Source organism: Doryrhamphus excisus, chromosome 16, assembly GCF_030265055.1.
Source record: "Doryrhamphus excisus isolate RoL2022-K1 chromosome 16, RoL_Dexc_1.0, whole genome shotgun sequence".
Classification (NCBI taxonomy): Eukaryota; Metazoa; Chordata; class Actinopteri; order Syngnathiformes; family Syngnathidae; genus Doryrhamphus; species Doryrhamphus excisus.
Window position 1 is genome coordinate 266,105 of NC_080481.1, and position 16,857 is coordinate 282,961.

At 39.9% G+C, this 16,857-nt stretch overlaps 2 protein-coding genes across 3 annotated transcripts; both read left to right on the forward strand.

Moving 5' to 3' along the window:
- The first annotated feature begins 623 nt into the window (after positions 1-623).
- Positions 624-9,981, forward strand: cd247 (CD247 molecule). Its single transcript, XM_058052403.1, has 8 exons — positions 624-767; positions 1,145-1,242; positions 1,307-1,339; positions 1,419-1,481; positions 7,970-8,002; positions 8,104-8,157; positions 8,247-8,276; positions 8,353-9,981. Exons 1-8 carry the CDS (start codon positions 716-718, stop codon positions 8,425-8,427), a joined length of 438 nt encoding a protein of 145 aa, XP_057908386.1. The 5' UTR covers positions 624-715; the 3' UTR covers positions 8,428-9,981.
- A 115-nt stretch (positions 9,982-10,096) lies between these two features.
- Positions 10,097-15,763, forward strand: dnajc27 (DnaJ (Hsp40) homolog, subfamily C, member 27). Of its 2 annotated transcripts, none has more exons than XM_058052402.1 (7): positions 10,097-10,410; positions 10,904-10,986; positions 11,055-11,124; positions 12,602-12,766; positions 12,834-12,956; positions 13,038-13,198; positions 14,992-15,763. In XM_058052402.1, the coding sequence occupies exons 1-7, from the start codon at positions 10,399-10,401 to the stop codon at positions 15,122-15,124; spliced, it is 747 nt and encodes a 248-aa protein (XP_057908385.1). In that variant the 5' UTR covers positions 10,097-10,398; the 3' UTR covers positions 15,125-15,763. The 2 variants fall into 2 exon arrangements, with proteins under 2 accessions (XP_057908385.1, XP_057908384.1); XM_058052401.1 differs by having other exon boundaries at positions 10,098-10,415.
- The last annotated feature ends 1,094 nt before the right edge of the window (positions 15,764-16,857 follow it).

The window sequence follows — 16,857 nt, forward strand, 5'->3', positions numbered from 1 at the left end:
AGGACCGTAGCACACGTGTTGTGCTGGAAGACACGGCCATCCCAATGAGAGCGGATATTGTACGTAAGTGTTGTCGCTGTAGCTATGCTGCTGTTGTTGACGGAACTACCATAAGTATGTGTATCAATCCCAGGAAATAAGTTGGGTACTGCAACTATTACCAATAGTTATCATCAATGTAAGTGTTTTTTAAGAGTGCATTGTTAGCTAGCTTATATTAACTTGAGCTAGCTTACAATGCTGTCATTGGGATACGCCTATTTCGACTATGAAGCCCTTTAAAAAGAAACAAAACTTATGATAGTGGCGACAACACTTCCGATGTCCGCTCTCGTTGGGATGGCTGTGTCTTCCAGCACAAGACGTGTGCGCCAGTAAAAAATAGCCAGATTGAGTGGTCGCTATCCACTCTTCCATCTGTGAATGACGCTGAGGCTAGCAATTAGCGAGTTATTATCAATGTGCAGAGTAAATAATTGATTTTTTTGTGCGTGTTTTTTTCAAAGCCAAGAAAAGAATACCTTCTTGTGCTTGGCTGAGGTAATGAGGTAATGCTCATTTGTGTTCCAAGCCATGGCTTGCTCCGTCGCCACACAAGCATCGGCGTGTGACGTGGGCGATGTCGTTCCCCACAGCAGCTCCTCGCCACTTCCTGTGCTGTTTGACGAGCAGAAGAAGGGCAGGTGTTTGGGCGGCGTGAGAAAGAGAGTTCGGGATGGCACTGTGGTGGGCATCATGTCTGCTGGTCCTTGCGTTCTCGCCCGCAGGTAGACATCAAACCATTTTTATTATTATTATTATTATTATTATTGTTATTTCATTTGGAGATGTTTGTCTTTGATGTGACGCACACAGGAAGTCCATGTGGGTTTTTTTACTTGAGAGAAGTACAGCTGCAGTCCAAACGGTTCCAAACCGGATCAAGGCTTTTTATACATTTGTCGTTCTGTTTCAACAACTCCTTTTAGCGTCTTTGGAAATATTGTTGGTGGGAACCAAACAGGAAGTAACTTGGTGCTTTTAGTTTGTTGTTTTCCCAGAAGAACCTTTGAAGAACATTTGCACTAAGAGGGATAGCAGTACTACTGTATATATTTAGTACATTACGCGTATGTATGTATTTCTTTGTTTGTGACGCTGGCAGAGGCTGTGACATTGTATGACCCCTGGCTGTGCTACATCCTGGATGGCTTCCTGGGTCTGTACGGCCTGGTCATCACCGCCATGTTCATCAAGGAGAAGGTCAGTCTGCCATCATGTAAGTCCACACCCAACCAACCCTCGTCATCCTCACTGTCTTTTACAGTTCTTCAAAACTAAGTTGGACGCCAGCTACACGGTGAGCGGAATGTCTCCTCCCACCTGCCACCATTTTGATTTGTGACGAAAGCTCATCAAAATCTGTTGTGATTGTTCAGGTCGGAAAAGGCAAAAAGGCTGAGGGGGACCAGAAGGTGGCGGGCGACCTGGAAAGGGGACGAGTAAGTGTCCTTGAGATCTCCCAGGAACATTATTCATGAAAACATCACAGACCCCTTCGGAAAGTATATGGGACCCTCAAAATACAAACCCAAAGGATCTTTGGAACCTTGTTTTCATTTGTTTATAAATGCAGTAATCTCTTATATACCCCACATCTATTATATACCCCACATCTATTATATACCCCACATCTATTATATACCCCACATCTATTATATACCCCACATCTCTTATATACCCCACATCTCTTATATACCCCACATCTCTTATATACCCCACATCTATTATATACCCCACATCTATTATATACCCCACATCTCTTATATACCCCACATCTCTTATATACCCCACATCTCTTATATACCCCACATCTATTATATACCCCACATCTATTATATACCCCACATCTCTTATATACCCCACATCTCTTATATACCCCACATCTATTATATACCCCACATCTATTATATACCCCACATCTCTTATATACCCCACATCTCTTATATACCCCACATCTATTATATACCCCACATCTCTTATATACCCCACATCTATTATATACCCCACATCTCTTGTATACCCCACATCTCTTGTATACCCCACATCTATTATATACCCCACATCTCTTATATACCCCACATCTATTATATACCCCACATCTATTATATACCCCACATCTCTTATATACCCCACATCTATTATATACCCCACATCTCTTATATACCCCACATCTCTTATATACCCCACATCTATTATATACCCCACATCTCTTATATACCCCACATCTATTATATACCCCACATCTCTTATATACCCCACATCTATTATATACCTCACATCTCTTATATACCCCACATCTATTATATACCCCACATCTATTATATACCCCACAGCTATTATATACCCCACAGCTATTATATACCCCACATCTCTTATATACCCCACATCTCTTATATACCCCACATCTCTTATATACCCCACATCTATTATATACCCCACATCTATTATATACCCCACATCTCTTATATACCCCACATCTCTTATATACCCCACATCTATTATATACCCCACATCTATTATATACCCCACATCTCTTATATACCCCACATCTCTTATATACCCCACATCTATTATATACCCCACATCTCTTATATACCCCACATCTATTATATACCCCACATCTCTTATATACCCCACATCTCTTGTATACCCCACATCTCTTGTATACCCCACATCTATTATATACCCCACATCTCTTATATACCCCACATCTATTATATACCCCACATCTATTATATACCCCACATCTCTTATATACCCCACATCTCTTATATACCCCACATCTATTATATACCCCACATCTATTATATACCCCACATCTATTATATACCCCACATCTCTTATATACCCCACATCTATTATATACCCCACATCTATTATATACCCCACATCTATTATATACCCCACATCTCTTATATACCCCACATCTCTTATATACCCCACATCTATTATATACCCCACATCTCTTATATACCCCACATCTATTATATACCCCACATCTCTTATATACCCCACATCTCTTGTATACCCCACATCTCTTGTATACCCCACATCTATTATATACCCCACATCTCTTATATACCCCACATCTATTATATACCCCACATCTATTATATACCCCACATCTCTTATATACCCCACATCTCTTATATACCCCACATCTATTATATACCCCACATCTCTTATATACCCCACATCTATTATATACCCCACATCTCTTATATACCCCACATCTATTATATACCCCACATCTCTTATATACCCCACATCTATTATATACCCCACATCTATTATATACCCCACAGCTATTATATACCCCACAGCTATTATATACCCCACATCTCTTATATACCCCACATCTCTTATATACCCCACATCTCTTATATACCCCACATCTATTATATACCCCACATCTATTATATACCCCACATCTCTTATATACCCCACATCTATTATATACCCCACATCTATTATATACCCCACATCTATTATATACCCCACATCTCTTATATACCCCACATCTATTATATACCCCACATCTCTTATATACCCCACATCTATTATATACCCCACATCTCTTATATACCCCACATCTCTTGTATACCCCACATCTCTTGTATACCCCACATCTATTATATACCCCACATCTCTTATATACCCCACATCTATTATATACCCCACATCTATTATATACCCCACATCTCTTATATACCCCACATCTCTTATATACCCCACATCTATTATATACCCCACATCTCTTATATACCCCACATCTCTTATATACCCCACATCTATTATATACCCCACATCTATTATATACCCCACATCTCTTATATACCCCACATCTCTTATATACCCCACATCTATTATATACCCCACATCTCTTATATACCCCACATCTATTATATACCCCACATCTCTTGTATACCCCACATCTCTTGTATACCCCACATCTATTATATACCCCACATCTCTTATATACCCCACATCTATTATATACCCCACATCTATTATATACCCCACATCTCTTATATACCCCACATCTATTATATACCCCACATCTCTTATATACCCCACATCTCTTATATACCCCACATCTATTATATACCCCACATCTCTTATATACCCCACATCTATTATATACCCCACATCTCTTATATACCCCACATCTATTATATACCCCACATCTCTTATATACCCCACATCTATTATATACCCCACATCTATTATATACCCCACAGCTATTATATACCCCACAGCTATTATATACCCCACATCTCTTATATACCCCACATCTCTTATATACCCCACATCTCTTATATACCCCACATCTATTATATACCCCACATCTATTATATACCCCACATCTCTTATATACCCCACATCTCTTATATACCCCACATCTATTATATACCCCACATCTATTATATACCCCACATCTCTTATATACCCCACATCTCTTATATACCCCACATCTATTATATACCCCACATCTATTATATACCCCACATCTATTATATACCCCACATCTCTTATATACCCCACATCTCTTGTATACCCCACATCTCTTGTATACCCCACATCTATTATATACCCCACATCTCTTATATACCCCACATCTATTATATACCCCACATCTATTATATACCCCACATCTCTTATATACCCCACATCTCTTATATACCCCACATCTATTATATACCCCACATCTATTATATACCCCACATCTATTATATACCCCACATCTCTTATATACCCCACATCTATTATATACCCCACATCTATTATATACCCCACATCTCTTATATACCCCACATCTCTTATATACCCCACATCTATTATATACCCCACATCTCTTATATACCCCACATCTATTATATACCCCACATCTATTATATACCCCACATCTCTTATATACCCCACATCTCTTGTATACCCCACATCTCTTGTATACCCCACATCTATTATATACCCCACATCTCTTATATACCCCACATCTATTATATACCCCACATCTATTATATACCCCACATCTCTTATATACCCCACATCTCTTATATACCCCACATCTATTATATACCCCACATCTATTATATACCCCACATCTATTATATACCCCACATCTCTTATATACCCCACATCTATTATATACCCCACATCTATTATATACCCCACATCTCTTATATACCCCACATCTCTTATATACCCCACATCTATTATATACCCCACATCTCTTATATACCCCACATCTATTATATACCCCACATCTCTTATATACCCCACATCTCTTGTATACCCCACATCTCTTGTATACCCCACATCTATTATATACCCCACATCTCTTATATACCCCACATCTATTATATACCCCACATCTATTATATACCCCACATCTCTTATATACCCCACATCTCTTATATACCCCACATCTATTATATACCCCACATCTCTTATATACCCCACATCTATTATATACCCCACAGCTATTATATACCCCACATCTATTATATACCCCACATCTCTTATATACCCCACATCTATTATATACCCCACAGCTATTATATACCCCACAGCTATTATATACCCCACATCTCTTATATACCCCACATCTCTTATATACCCCACATCTCTTATATACCCCACATCTCTTATATACCCCACATCTATTATATACCCCACATCTATTATATACCCCACATCTCTTATATACCCCACATCTCTTATATACCCCACATCTATTATATACCCCACATCTCTTATATACCCCACATCTCTTATATACCCCACATCTATTATATACCCCACATCTCTTATATACCCCACATCTATTATATACCCCACATCTCTTATATACCCCACATCTCTTGTATACCCCACATCTCTTGTATACCCCACATCTATTATATACCCCACATCTCTTATATACCCCACATCTATTATATACCCCACATCTATTATATACCCCACATCTCTTATATACCCCACATCTCTTATATACCCCACATCTATTATATACCCCACATCTCTTATATACCCCACATCTATTATATACCCCACATCTCTTATATACCCCACATCTATTATATACCCCACATCTCTTATATACCCCACATCTATTATATACCCCACATCTATTATATACCCCACAGCTATTATATACCCCACAGCTATTATATACCCCACATCTCTTATATACCCCACATCTCTTATATACCCCACATCTCTTATATACCCCACATCTATTATATACCCCACATCTATTATATACCCCACATCTCTTATATACCCCACATCTATTATATACCCCACATCTCTTATATACCCCACATCTATTATATACCCCACATCTATTATATACCCCACATCTCTTATATACCCACATCTATTATATACCCCACATCTCTTATATACCCCACATCTCTTATATACCCCACATCTATTATATACCCCACATCTATTATATACCCCACAGCTATTATATACCCCACAGCTATTATATACCCCACATCTCTTATATACCCCACATCTCTTATATACCCCACATCTCTTATATACCCCACATCTCTTATATACCCCACATCTCTTATATACCCCACATCTCTTATATACCCCACATCTCTTATATACCCCACATCTCTTATATACCCCACATCTATTATATACCCCACATCTCTTATATACCCCACATCTCTTATATACCCCACATCTCTTATATACCCCACATCTCTTATATACCCCACATCTCTTATATACCCCACATCTCTTATATACCCCACATCTATTATATACCCCACATCTCTTATATACCCCACATCTCTTATATACCCCACATCTCTTATATACCCCACATCTCTTATATACCCCACATCTATTATATACCCCACATCTCTTATATACCCCACATCTCTTATATACCCCACATCTCTTATATACCCCACATCTCTTATATACCCCACATCTCTTATATACCCCACATCTCTTATATACCCCACATCTCTTATATACCCCACATCTCTTATATGCCCCACATCTCTTATATACCCCACAGCTATTATATACCCCACATCTCTTATATACCCCACATCTCTTATATACCCCACATCTCTTATATACCCCACATCTATTATATACCCCACATCTATTATATACCCCACATCTCTTATATACCCCACATCTCTTATATACCCCACATCTCTTATATACCCCACATCTCTTATATACCCCACATCTCTTATATACCCCACATCTCTTATATACCCCAAATCTATTATATACCCCACATCTCTTATATACCCCACATCTCTTATATACCCCACATCTCTTATATACCCCACATCTATTATATACCCCACATCTATTATATACCCCACATCTCTTATATACCCCACATCTCTTATATACCCCACATCTCTTATATACCCCACAGCTATTATATACCCCACATCTCTTATATACCCCACATCTATTATACACCCCACATCTCTTATATACCCCGCATCTCTTATATACCCCACATCTATTATATACCCCACATCTCTTATATACCCCACAGCTATTATATACCCCACATCTATTATATACCCCACATCTCTTATATACCCCAGATGATGGTGATAAGTCAAAGTTGTATTGATTGAAAACCTGAATGAAAACCAGCTTTCAGTGTGCTCACTCCTCGGAGTCTGACGCAGCCCCGCACACAACAAAAGTTCCTCCTGCACTAAAATGACTATATAGTAATACTACATAGCATGCTCCCAAATCCGTACTGAGGCGGTACTCATCCCCAAATCCTGCCCACACTTGCCCAGCCCTGGTGTACAGTATGGTGTTCTTCAGATTGTAAATGTACTACTGACTATGTGTACTATTCCACGTTTCACAGTTTCACTCTCAATAACCGCTGCTAATTTGTTGTCCACTGCAGAACCGCTGGTTGAAGGACAACGCAACATACACGGTACCAGTTTGAACACGGGAATGGGAACATTGGGAACATTGGGAACATTGGGAACATTGGGAACATTGGGAACATTGTTATGGATGTGGTGCTCGTTTCAGGACTGGAACAAACAAACAGATGGCGAATACAGAGAACTTCCTGTTCAAAGAGAAGTGGGTGTTGCCTCCATTTTGGAACACATTCTTTATGGACCATTTGTTGTTGGAATAATTCAACTGTTGATGTTTTTGCTGCTTCCTAGCGACCCAGAAGGACCGAGCTGGTTTACCAGGTGAGTGGAACAGCAGTTTCAATTGGAATCAAATTGTCCTCGTTATTTCAACTCGGAAAATATTCTGCGACTTTAGGGTCTCAGCGCGGCAACCAGAGACACGTATGACGCCCTACAGATGCAGCCACTTCCTGTACGCTCAACAGACTGACAGACAGTTGCGCAATCAACTCCTTCTCATGCCTTGTCAGTGCTTTTATGCTTTTTAATACAATTCATTCAGCAAAATCATTCATATGAATTATATCCTGACATAAACGTCATCAGTTTTACACATGGCGGCGGTGTATTTGGTACTTGGGCCATCAGTGGGGACTCAAACGAACTAATCCACTTCTTAATACTGCCACTGTCACATCATAATCATACAAACCATCAATATACCTCAACATGTGGTATTACAGTGGTCTCATTGAGTCCATGATACACACAATTCACAATGGAATACATCACGTAGTACAATCACATAGATCACGTAGTACAATGCAGTGTGGCATGTCCATAAGAAGTAGGAAGACGTGTCATTGATTCATCCTACCCTCCATCCTTTTCACGTATCGTGAAGATGTATTTAGTAGTTATTACCTCATATCTCCGCATAATAAGGTAACACCAGAGAGCAATAACGAGGATGGAGGGATCCCCCAAAATGGATTTTCATTCACCCTTTCAACCATCCATTGGAATTTGGGCTCTCGTATACTTTCTGCTGGTACTACATAACATTATTTTACTTTTACTTCGGTTCAAGGTTCATGGTAATGGTAATGGTAATGGTAATGGTAATGGTAATGGTAATGGTAATGGTCATGGTAATGGTAATGGTAATGGTAATGGTAATGGTAATGGTAATGGTAATGGTAATGGTAATGCTTTTATTTCATTTGAACATGCATCAGATTCCAATTGAGTGCATCCCATAATCAGTTCCCAGTTCCACATGTCCAAAAGGAGTAGGAAGAAGCAAAGCTTATTAAATCCTACCCCTCCATCTGGTACTTTTACAATCACTAACTCTTACATTTGTTCACTTCCTGCTTTCCTAATATAGTTGAAGTTTTTATTTTTTATATTTTTTATTATGTCATGTATTTTGTCATGTACCGAAGTAGGAGGTGATAATGGATAATCTATCCTTCTAGTCGAGCCCTTTCATTGGTATCTTTCCCAATCGGGTCTTGGGTGCCATCCCAAAAACAAAAAGCAGAAGTATCATCTGCCAATAATGTCAGCTTTATATATTTTGTCACTTTAAAGGATGGCATTAATATACAGGTTGAACAGTTTTGGTCCCAGTATTGACCCCTGGGGTACTCCACATGTAATAATGAAACTTGCAGATGTCTGGATCTGGATCTGGATCTGTATTCGGAGTGGGCGTGGTTTAACCGGAAATGTGTGTTTTGTTTCTTTCAACGTGTTACATTCTGCATTTTACTATTATTATTAACGTTCCCACTACACTTATTTTATGACAAAAATGGTAAAGTGGTACATGTTAAACACAGTAATTGCTTAAACGTGGAGAGGGGGATTAAGTAAATAAACTGCTTCTTTCTACTCCTTGTCGACGAATCATGCAAATGTAACCATGACATGGACTTCTACGTTCGAAATTAACGAAATCAGAGACATTTTACTTAGCACGATTCGCTTGGGAATACAGTATGTATGAATAAACCCATCTTTTTTAACCCTTTCAAAGTTTACATTACCTTTTGTGTGTTATATTCCCGTTTATTCGAACAGTATTGTGTGCTGTAATTGATGGTTTATTGTGAAAGAACGAGCGGAAGTACATCTACCTTGCATTGCTGTTAGCGGCTAGATACATATGAGGCTATGATATTAGCAAATGATCTGTGTTTTTGTTGTATTTTACGAAGGATATTTACCAAATAATGGTCACTAATGTCCACCTTAATGTAAAATAATTAGTCGAGGTGCTCGTGCGAGGTGCTAACCCGCTTGCTAACGGTTTGTTAGCCTTTGTAGTTGTCCTGCTGTGTTACAGTTCCTCATTAGTGTCATCGCCAATTTCTTGAATTAAAAATGGAAACAAATGTGCCGAAGAGACGAGACAACAAGAAACCGCTCCGGGTCAAGGTAATAAGCCTCGGGAATGCCGAAGTTGGTAAGGTAAGTTCAATGTAAATTGATAAACGTATCGATGGATTCATGTGTTGGAGCTATCTCCTGCTATATCATGTTCATCTGACTAATGTTCAACCAATTATATTAGCTTCACTTTTACCATAATGACAAATAATTTACTGGTAGCAAGTAAATAAATCAGTTACTGAAAGTTTAGAACATCCCATCCTGAAATGACATAATAATGCTACAATTATGACCGTATTGTTATGACCCTTATGATAAAGTACAGGTTAAACTGGTGTGGTTTACTTAAGATGATTCATCTGATGAAACACTGATATCTGACCAGCACTTTTATTACCGATAAAAGTAATATCGGTACAGGCAGCAGCTCTTCCTTAAGTCTAACCTATTCCACATTATACTTCTTTTACTGTGGTGGATGTTCTGTGCAAAATAATATTGCAATATGCAATGTAAGTTGTTGGAAAAAGTGCCATATTTAGTAGAAATATCATTTCTCCCTGCAGAGTTGCATCATTAAACGCTACTGCGAGAAGAGGTTTGTCCCCAAATATTTGGCCACTATTGGGATTGACTATGGTGTCACCAAGTAAGCGTGTTTTCAGTATTGTTTTGCATGTATTTGTAATGTCGTCCTACTAAGGTGTCTGTTGTCAGGGTTCAGGTTCGCGACAGAGAAATCAAAGTGAACATCTTTGACATGGCCGGACATCCTTTCTTCTACGAAGTGAGTCCCAAGAAGTCATTCTTTATTGCGTTGGAGCTCTACAATGACTGACTGACATGCTCAGAATCAGGGTTGGGTATCGCTACATATTTGATCATAATGGTGCCTAATTGGGACCAGTGGTTAGCGCCCAGGCCGAGTTCAATTCCACCCTCGGCCATCTCTGTGTGGGTTTCCTCCCACATTCCAAAAACATGCTAGGTTAATTAGCCACTCCAAATTGTCCATAGGTATGAATGTGAGTGTGAATGGTTGTTTGTCTATATGTGCCCTGGGATTGGCTGGCCACCAGTCCAGGGTGTACCCCGCCTCTCGCCCCAAGACAGCTGGGATAGGCTCCAGCACCCCTGCGACCCTCGTGAGGATAAGCGGTAGAAAATGAATGAATGAATGGTGCCAAATTGGTCATTTGAAACGGTGCCGGTGTTAAACGGTGCCTGAACTGGTACTTTAGAAAAGGAAGACATACACATTTTGTTGATTTTTATTTTTACAGAGTTTTGTACCACAATGCAAGTTCAACAGAATAACCTTTAAAATACTTGGAAATCTAATTATAAATCCAGCAATATGAACTAAAATCCACAACAAATAGGTGAAAATGTGTAAGGCAGTAAGGTAATGTTCAGTTGAAGAATGATATCGTGTCGCACATTCCTGATGACACAATACAAAAGGAAGCTCAACCTCAACTACCTGGCTCACAATAACTTTAAATTAATTATTAAATAATTAAATAATTTTTAATAGCATTTTTATGTCCTATGATTTGTTGATCAGAGCAAAAGAGTTAGTTGCTGCAGTCGGCAGCGATCTGGAAAGGAAGATGTAGTTTGTCTGTAAATAATCAGCACTTCTGGTGACTATTAGTAAGTTTGCGTGCAGTCAAATAAAGGCGTCCAAACTGGAATATGAGCAATGACCCAGTTGGGCACGGCCATGTAAACGGCAATAGCACTTTTGAAGAGCCAGAATATGTTGACATGTTGGATCTTTGGCAGGAAGCGCTTGTAAACATGGCGACATGCAAAACCCAACACTTGTGAAGCAAGAAGGAAGCCAGCCACCTCATCAGTGTCGTGAAAGACAGGAACACTCTGTCTTTTATTGACGGTAGAAAGTACTGCAATAGCCAAATCTATCAGAAGTTGAGCGAGAAGTTATGGGAAGTAAGGTTTGTATGAACGCATGGATATGGATGGCACAGCTCCGCCTCCATTTCCTGTTTCTTCACATTATTATTTATTCCATTCATGAAGAAAGTGAGACAGGATGAAATGATGTGTTGATATTAAGATTTCTCTTATTAATTTAGCACCAAAATGAGCCACTGATTTCCGTGTAGTTTTGTTACGCCCATTTACATTGCCACGGCTGCCATTATGGTATTTGATTGACACCCAACCCTACTCAGGATGTCAGTGCAGTGCCCACAATAGCCAGCAGGGGGTGCTCCTTCATCGGTGTTCTTCTGCAGGTGCGTAATGAGTTCTACAAGGACAGTCAGGGCGTGCTGCTGGTCTATGATGTCGGCCTACGGGACAGTTTTGATGCCCTGGACAGCTGGTTGGGCGAGATGAAACAGGAAATGGGCTCTCAGGCCAACATGGACAGCATTGTTTTCGTGGTCTGCGCCAACAAGGTTCGACTTAGCTGGACTGCAGCGCACTTCAAGTCACATGCTGACTTGGACCTGAATGTGCCTTCAGGTGGACCTGATGAAACGGCGAGTGGTGGACGAGGGTGAGGGTCGTCTGTGGGCGGAGTCGCGGGGGTTTCATTACTTTGAGACGTCGGCACAAAGCGGAGAGGGCATCAATGAGATGTTCCAGGTGGGCAAACACCAAGCGGATCATCTGGCACTGAACCAGAATTTACAGCGACTGTGTCTGTGATGTGTTTGTGGTGTCCAGGCCTTCTTCTCCTCCATCACCGACATGTGTGAAAACGGCGGGAAGCGTCCTGTGTCGGATGTCAGCGTGGGCTTCACCAAAGAGCAAGCGGACACTATCCGACGTATCCGAAACAGTAAGGACTCCTGGGATATGCTGGGGGTCAAACCCGGGGCCACACGGTGAGTTCACGAGCTGTGGTCAAAAATTGAGTTTGACCATATGGTATTCTCCGAGGGTCAAATGGGGTGGCCGTTGTGTGTTTACTGTCAAACTAATTCATCTTGCGTGGGGGCCCGGACCCTAGCAGTCGCCTGCTTTAGGTAGTGGCGAGCAGCGCCCCTGACCACACCTTTTGTTGTAGTCCCCATCCAAGTCCTCGTGCTGCCTTTTCTTACAGTACATTTCTTGGTTATGTTTGCACCCCCATAAATGATTAATATTGTACAAAAAGAAAAAGAGAACTACTTACATGCCAATAATTATAATTGTCTTTCGTCAGCCATTTTTATAAGCACCACAGTATAAAGTCATTTTAGGCTAGATCTCCTATTCAACAAGCTATGTTATTGAACATATATCTGAGAACTAATTAGCCCTATTTTCTTTATCTTCTTTATAAAATGCCATGTCATTTCTTTAAATGCATACAAATGTTGATATCGATGGTCCTGGAATCAAAGACCCTGCTGAGAATGAGACCACCACAGTAGCAACCCAAAGCAAGGGTGGAAACTGCCACGCTATCAAGTGTTGTTGACCAGAGACCGTTTGTGGGATGTGTGGGAATCGGAGCTGGAGGACATCAAGGACAGTGTTACATTTATACGTTCATACGTTCATACGTTCATACATTCATACGTTCATACGTTCATACGTTCATACGTTCATACGTTCATACATTCATACATTCATACGTTCATACATTCATACATTGATTTATGGTGCCACCGCTAATAAACTACTGCTGTTACTGTTGGGGCCATAGCCCACAATAAGCACAAAACTCAACTCTGACCTTGCAACATCACTTCCTGTCACCACTGATTCCTCCCTGACAAGGTAAACTGTCTTAAATGACTTATTTCAGTGATGATATCTGCTATATTGGAATGAAAAAGGTGACTATATGTATATGTTATGTTATGTTATGACTATGAGTATATGTTATTCTATGTCTTGATGGCTCTAATAATGTTAAAATGTCCCTTTAGAAGATCTTCTGTGCCATAAATACTACGGTTGTGAACGATAAACCGATGCAAATATCTGGTTTGACAAGCGCGAGATGCGGCAATAATAATAATAATAATAATAATAATAATAATAATAATAATAATAATGGATTACATTTGATAGTGGTTTTCAAGGCACCCAAAGCGCTTCAAGTAAAGCCTTTATTCATTCAGTCCTCGGTCACACTTGTGGTTAACTGCATCTGTGGTCACAGCTGCCCTGGGGTAGTGTGACGGAAACATGGCTGCCAATTTCCACCTCTCTGGGCACGAACAAACATTCATTGGCATTCATACACCAGGGTGGGCAGCACTGGAGGGAAGGTGGGGGCAGGGTCTTGGAACATTCTAGTTGACGATTCAGAAAAAAAATAGTAAAATTAATAACGAAATGTCTCCCAATTGGTCAAAAAGCCACTGTTGCTCTCCAGCTAAATTAGCATGAAACCCTCAGTTTGTAAGATGCACACTGCACATGAAGGCTGCCATTATAGATATGAAATTAGACTGATTTTTTGTGTAATGAACTTGTGTTTGTGAAACCGGAGAAGCTAGTTGAAACGACAATAAGAACAACTGTAATAGTCTAATGCATGCATATTTTTTGAAAGAATGATTTCTTACCATTGATAGTAATTCTTGTATATGTATATATATATGTATATATGTATATTCTTGTAATATATGATATGCAATAGTGTCGCCTCTAAGGATGTGTTGGGTCTCATGTTTGCTTCCAGGGAAGAGGTCAACAAAGCCTACAGGAAACTGGCCGTACTTCTCCACCCAGACAAATGTGTGGCCCCCGGAAGCGAAGACGCCTTCAAGGCGGTGGTGAATGCACGCACCTCACTGCTGAAGAATATAAAATAACACACCCGACGCATCAAGGTTCACATATATTTATTTATTTATTAGCACTTTTCACAATTGAACCTCTTGTGTGCCATGTTACACTGAATGCTTGTGCATGCGTGTGCACAAGAACTTGCATTTCTAATTGAAATGAGCTCAATTCAAGGTTAAATGCTGTTTTGAAGGGCGTACATACTTTGTGTTTGTCACGTGTACGTGAGCGTGTCGCCGCCAAGGCTCAGCAAAGCAGAAGTTCAAAGCTTGGTCTTAGAATTTCAAGCCAAAAAGATTCCAATTGAAGGTCATATTTGTGACCTTGTTTTTCTATTGAACAGCTTGGAGGTGGAATGCCTTACCTCCAAATACAGTATGCTGAAATTGCCAATTGAATGCAAATATATCAGTTTGTCATGCTAATCCTACATATTTGTATTCAAAATGAGCTCCTACCGATAGTGTTGGCGTTGCTTGTTGTCCTTTAACATGTTTGGAATGAAGCTGCACAACCGTAGTAATATTTTATATTTTTACAAATGTGCATCAACAGGAATTACCCTGTGATTGTTTCTATTTGTGTGTATTTTTCTTGGAACTTCCATAAGCATGCTTAAAAGATGAATAAAAGAGAGCCGATAGCAAACATGGTAAACCCACAAAGCATTTCTAAGATGTTATTTGTAAAATACAAAACAATGAATTGCATTCCGGATATAAGCACACTTCTATGAATGAAAGTCAACCATCAGTTTCAGGAGCGTATACCATCCTACTGTACCATCCACTGGGCGAACAATAGCCAATGAACCATGAGTGACCTGTATGGTTAAAGGTTCAATTTCCTTCATAGAACTGTATTTACCAATCGGTCTACAGTCGTCCCTCGCCATATGCTGGTTCCAATTTCACAACTTCACGCTAATACACTTTTTCCGATTTGCAGGTTGAATAAGGTCTGTGAAAATATAATGCATATTGAAGCATATTTTGCATATATTTGCCTAAACATTCCCAGCAAATGAACCAAAATACAAATATATAAGTATAAGGCATTCTGTAATGTTACTGTATCTGTAATGTTGGCTGAGGCATACAAGTCTGGAACACATTTAATGCAACAAGTCTTATTTATGCTTATTTTCTTTGAGCAGCCCTGCTGTGCCGCCATATTGTCTCTTTCAGACATTTTTGCAAATTGGAAATGGAAGAACTGCTTTAATTTTGGGAAGGATCCGGATCAACGTCTGGATCCGGGAAGTTTTTAACCATTTGTTAAAGGGGATCTATTATGGTCATTTTTCAACCCTTTGTATAGAGTTGTGGTCTCCTATAGAGCAGCTACACACAATAACCCGCACATAAAACATTTTAGATCCTTCAGAATCTGCACCTATTCCTATTTACTTTGATTTGTGCTTCCCGCCAAAATGGCCTGTTTTAATTTATTCCAACCACGGCCCGCCTCCGGGAGTGCCACCACCCCTGTCATGGGTCCTGACATCCATCAGCACCTAAAATAATTCACTGTCTACAGTAATGTATTGTCCTGGTGGAATTAGTGACACTTTTTGAGTTTAAAATTCTATTAAGGGAGAAAAAAATCCAAACCTACTACATGGTCCTGTGTGGAACATAACTGAGATGAACTGAGATCTATCAATGTGGAGAAGGTGAAAAGCCATTTCTAAAGCTTTGGGACTCCAGCAAACCACAGTGAGAGCCAACCGCTGCCCCCCCCCCCCCCCCCCCCCCCC

What these genes read in the sequence shown, in the direction of transcription:
- dnajc27 (XM_058052401.1), top strand. Translation starts at nt 10,329, where the DNA reads ATGGAAACAAATGTGCCGAAGAGACGAGACAACAAGAAACCGCTCCGG. An exon ending in ATTGACTATGGTGTCACCAA is followed by an intron (nt 10,987 to 11,054) that starts GTAAGCGTGTTT and finishes GTCTGTTGTCAG; the next exon opens with GGTTCAGGTTCGCGACAGAG. An exon ending in GCATCAATGAGATGTTCCAG is followed by an intron (nt 12,957 to 13,037) that starts GTGGGCAAACAC and finishes TGTGGTGTCCAG; the next exon opens with GCCTTCTTCTCCTCCATCAC.
- cd247 (XM_058052403.1), top strand. Translation starts at nt 716, where the DNA reads ATGGCACTGTGGTGGGCATCATGTCTGCTGGTCCTTGCGTTCTCGCCC. An exon ending in CCATGTTCATCAAGGAGAAG is followed by an intron (nt 1,243 to 1,306) that starts GTCAGTCTGCCA and finishes TGTCTTTTACAG; the next exon opens with TTCTTCAAAACTAAGTTGGA. An exon ending in AGTTGGACGCCAGCTACACG is followed by an intron (nt 1,340 to 1,418) that starts GTGAGCGGAATG and finishes GTGATTGTTCAG; the next exon opens with GTCGGAAAAGGCAAAAAGGC.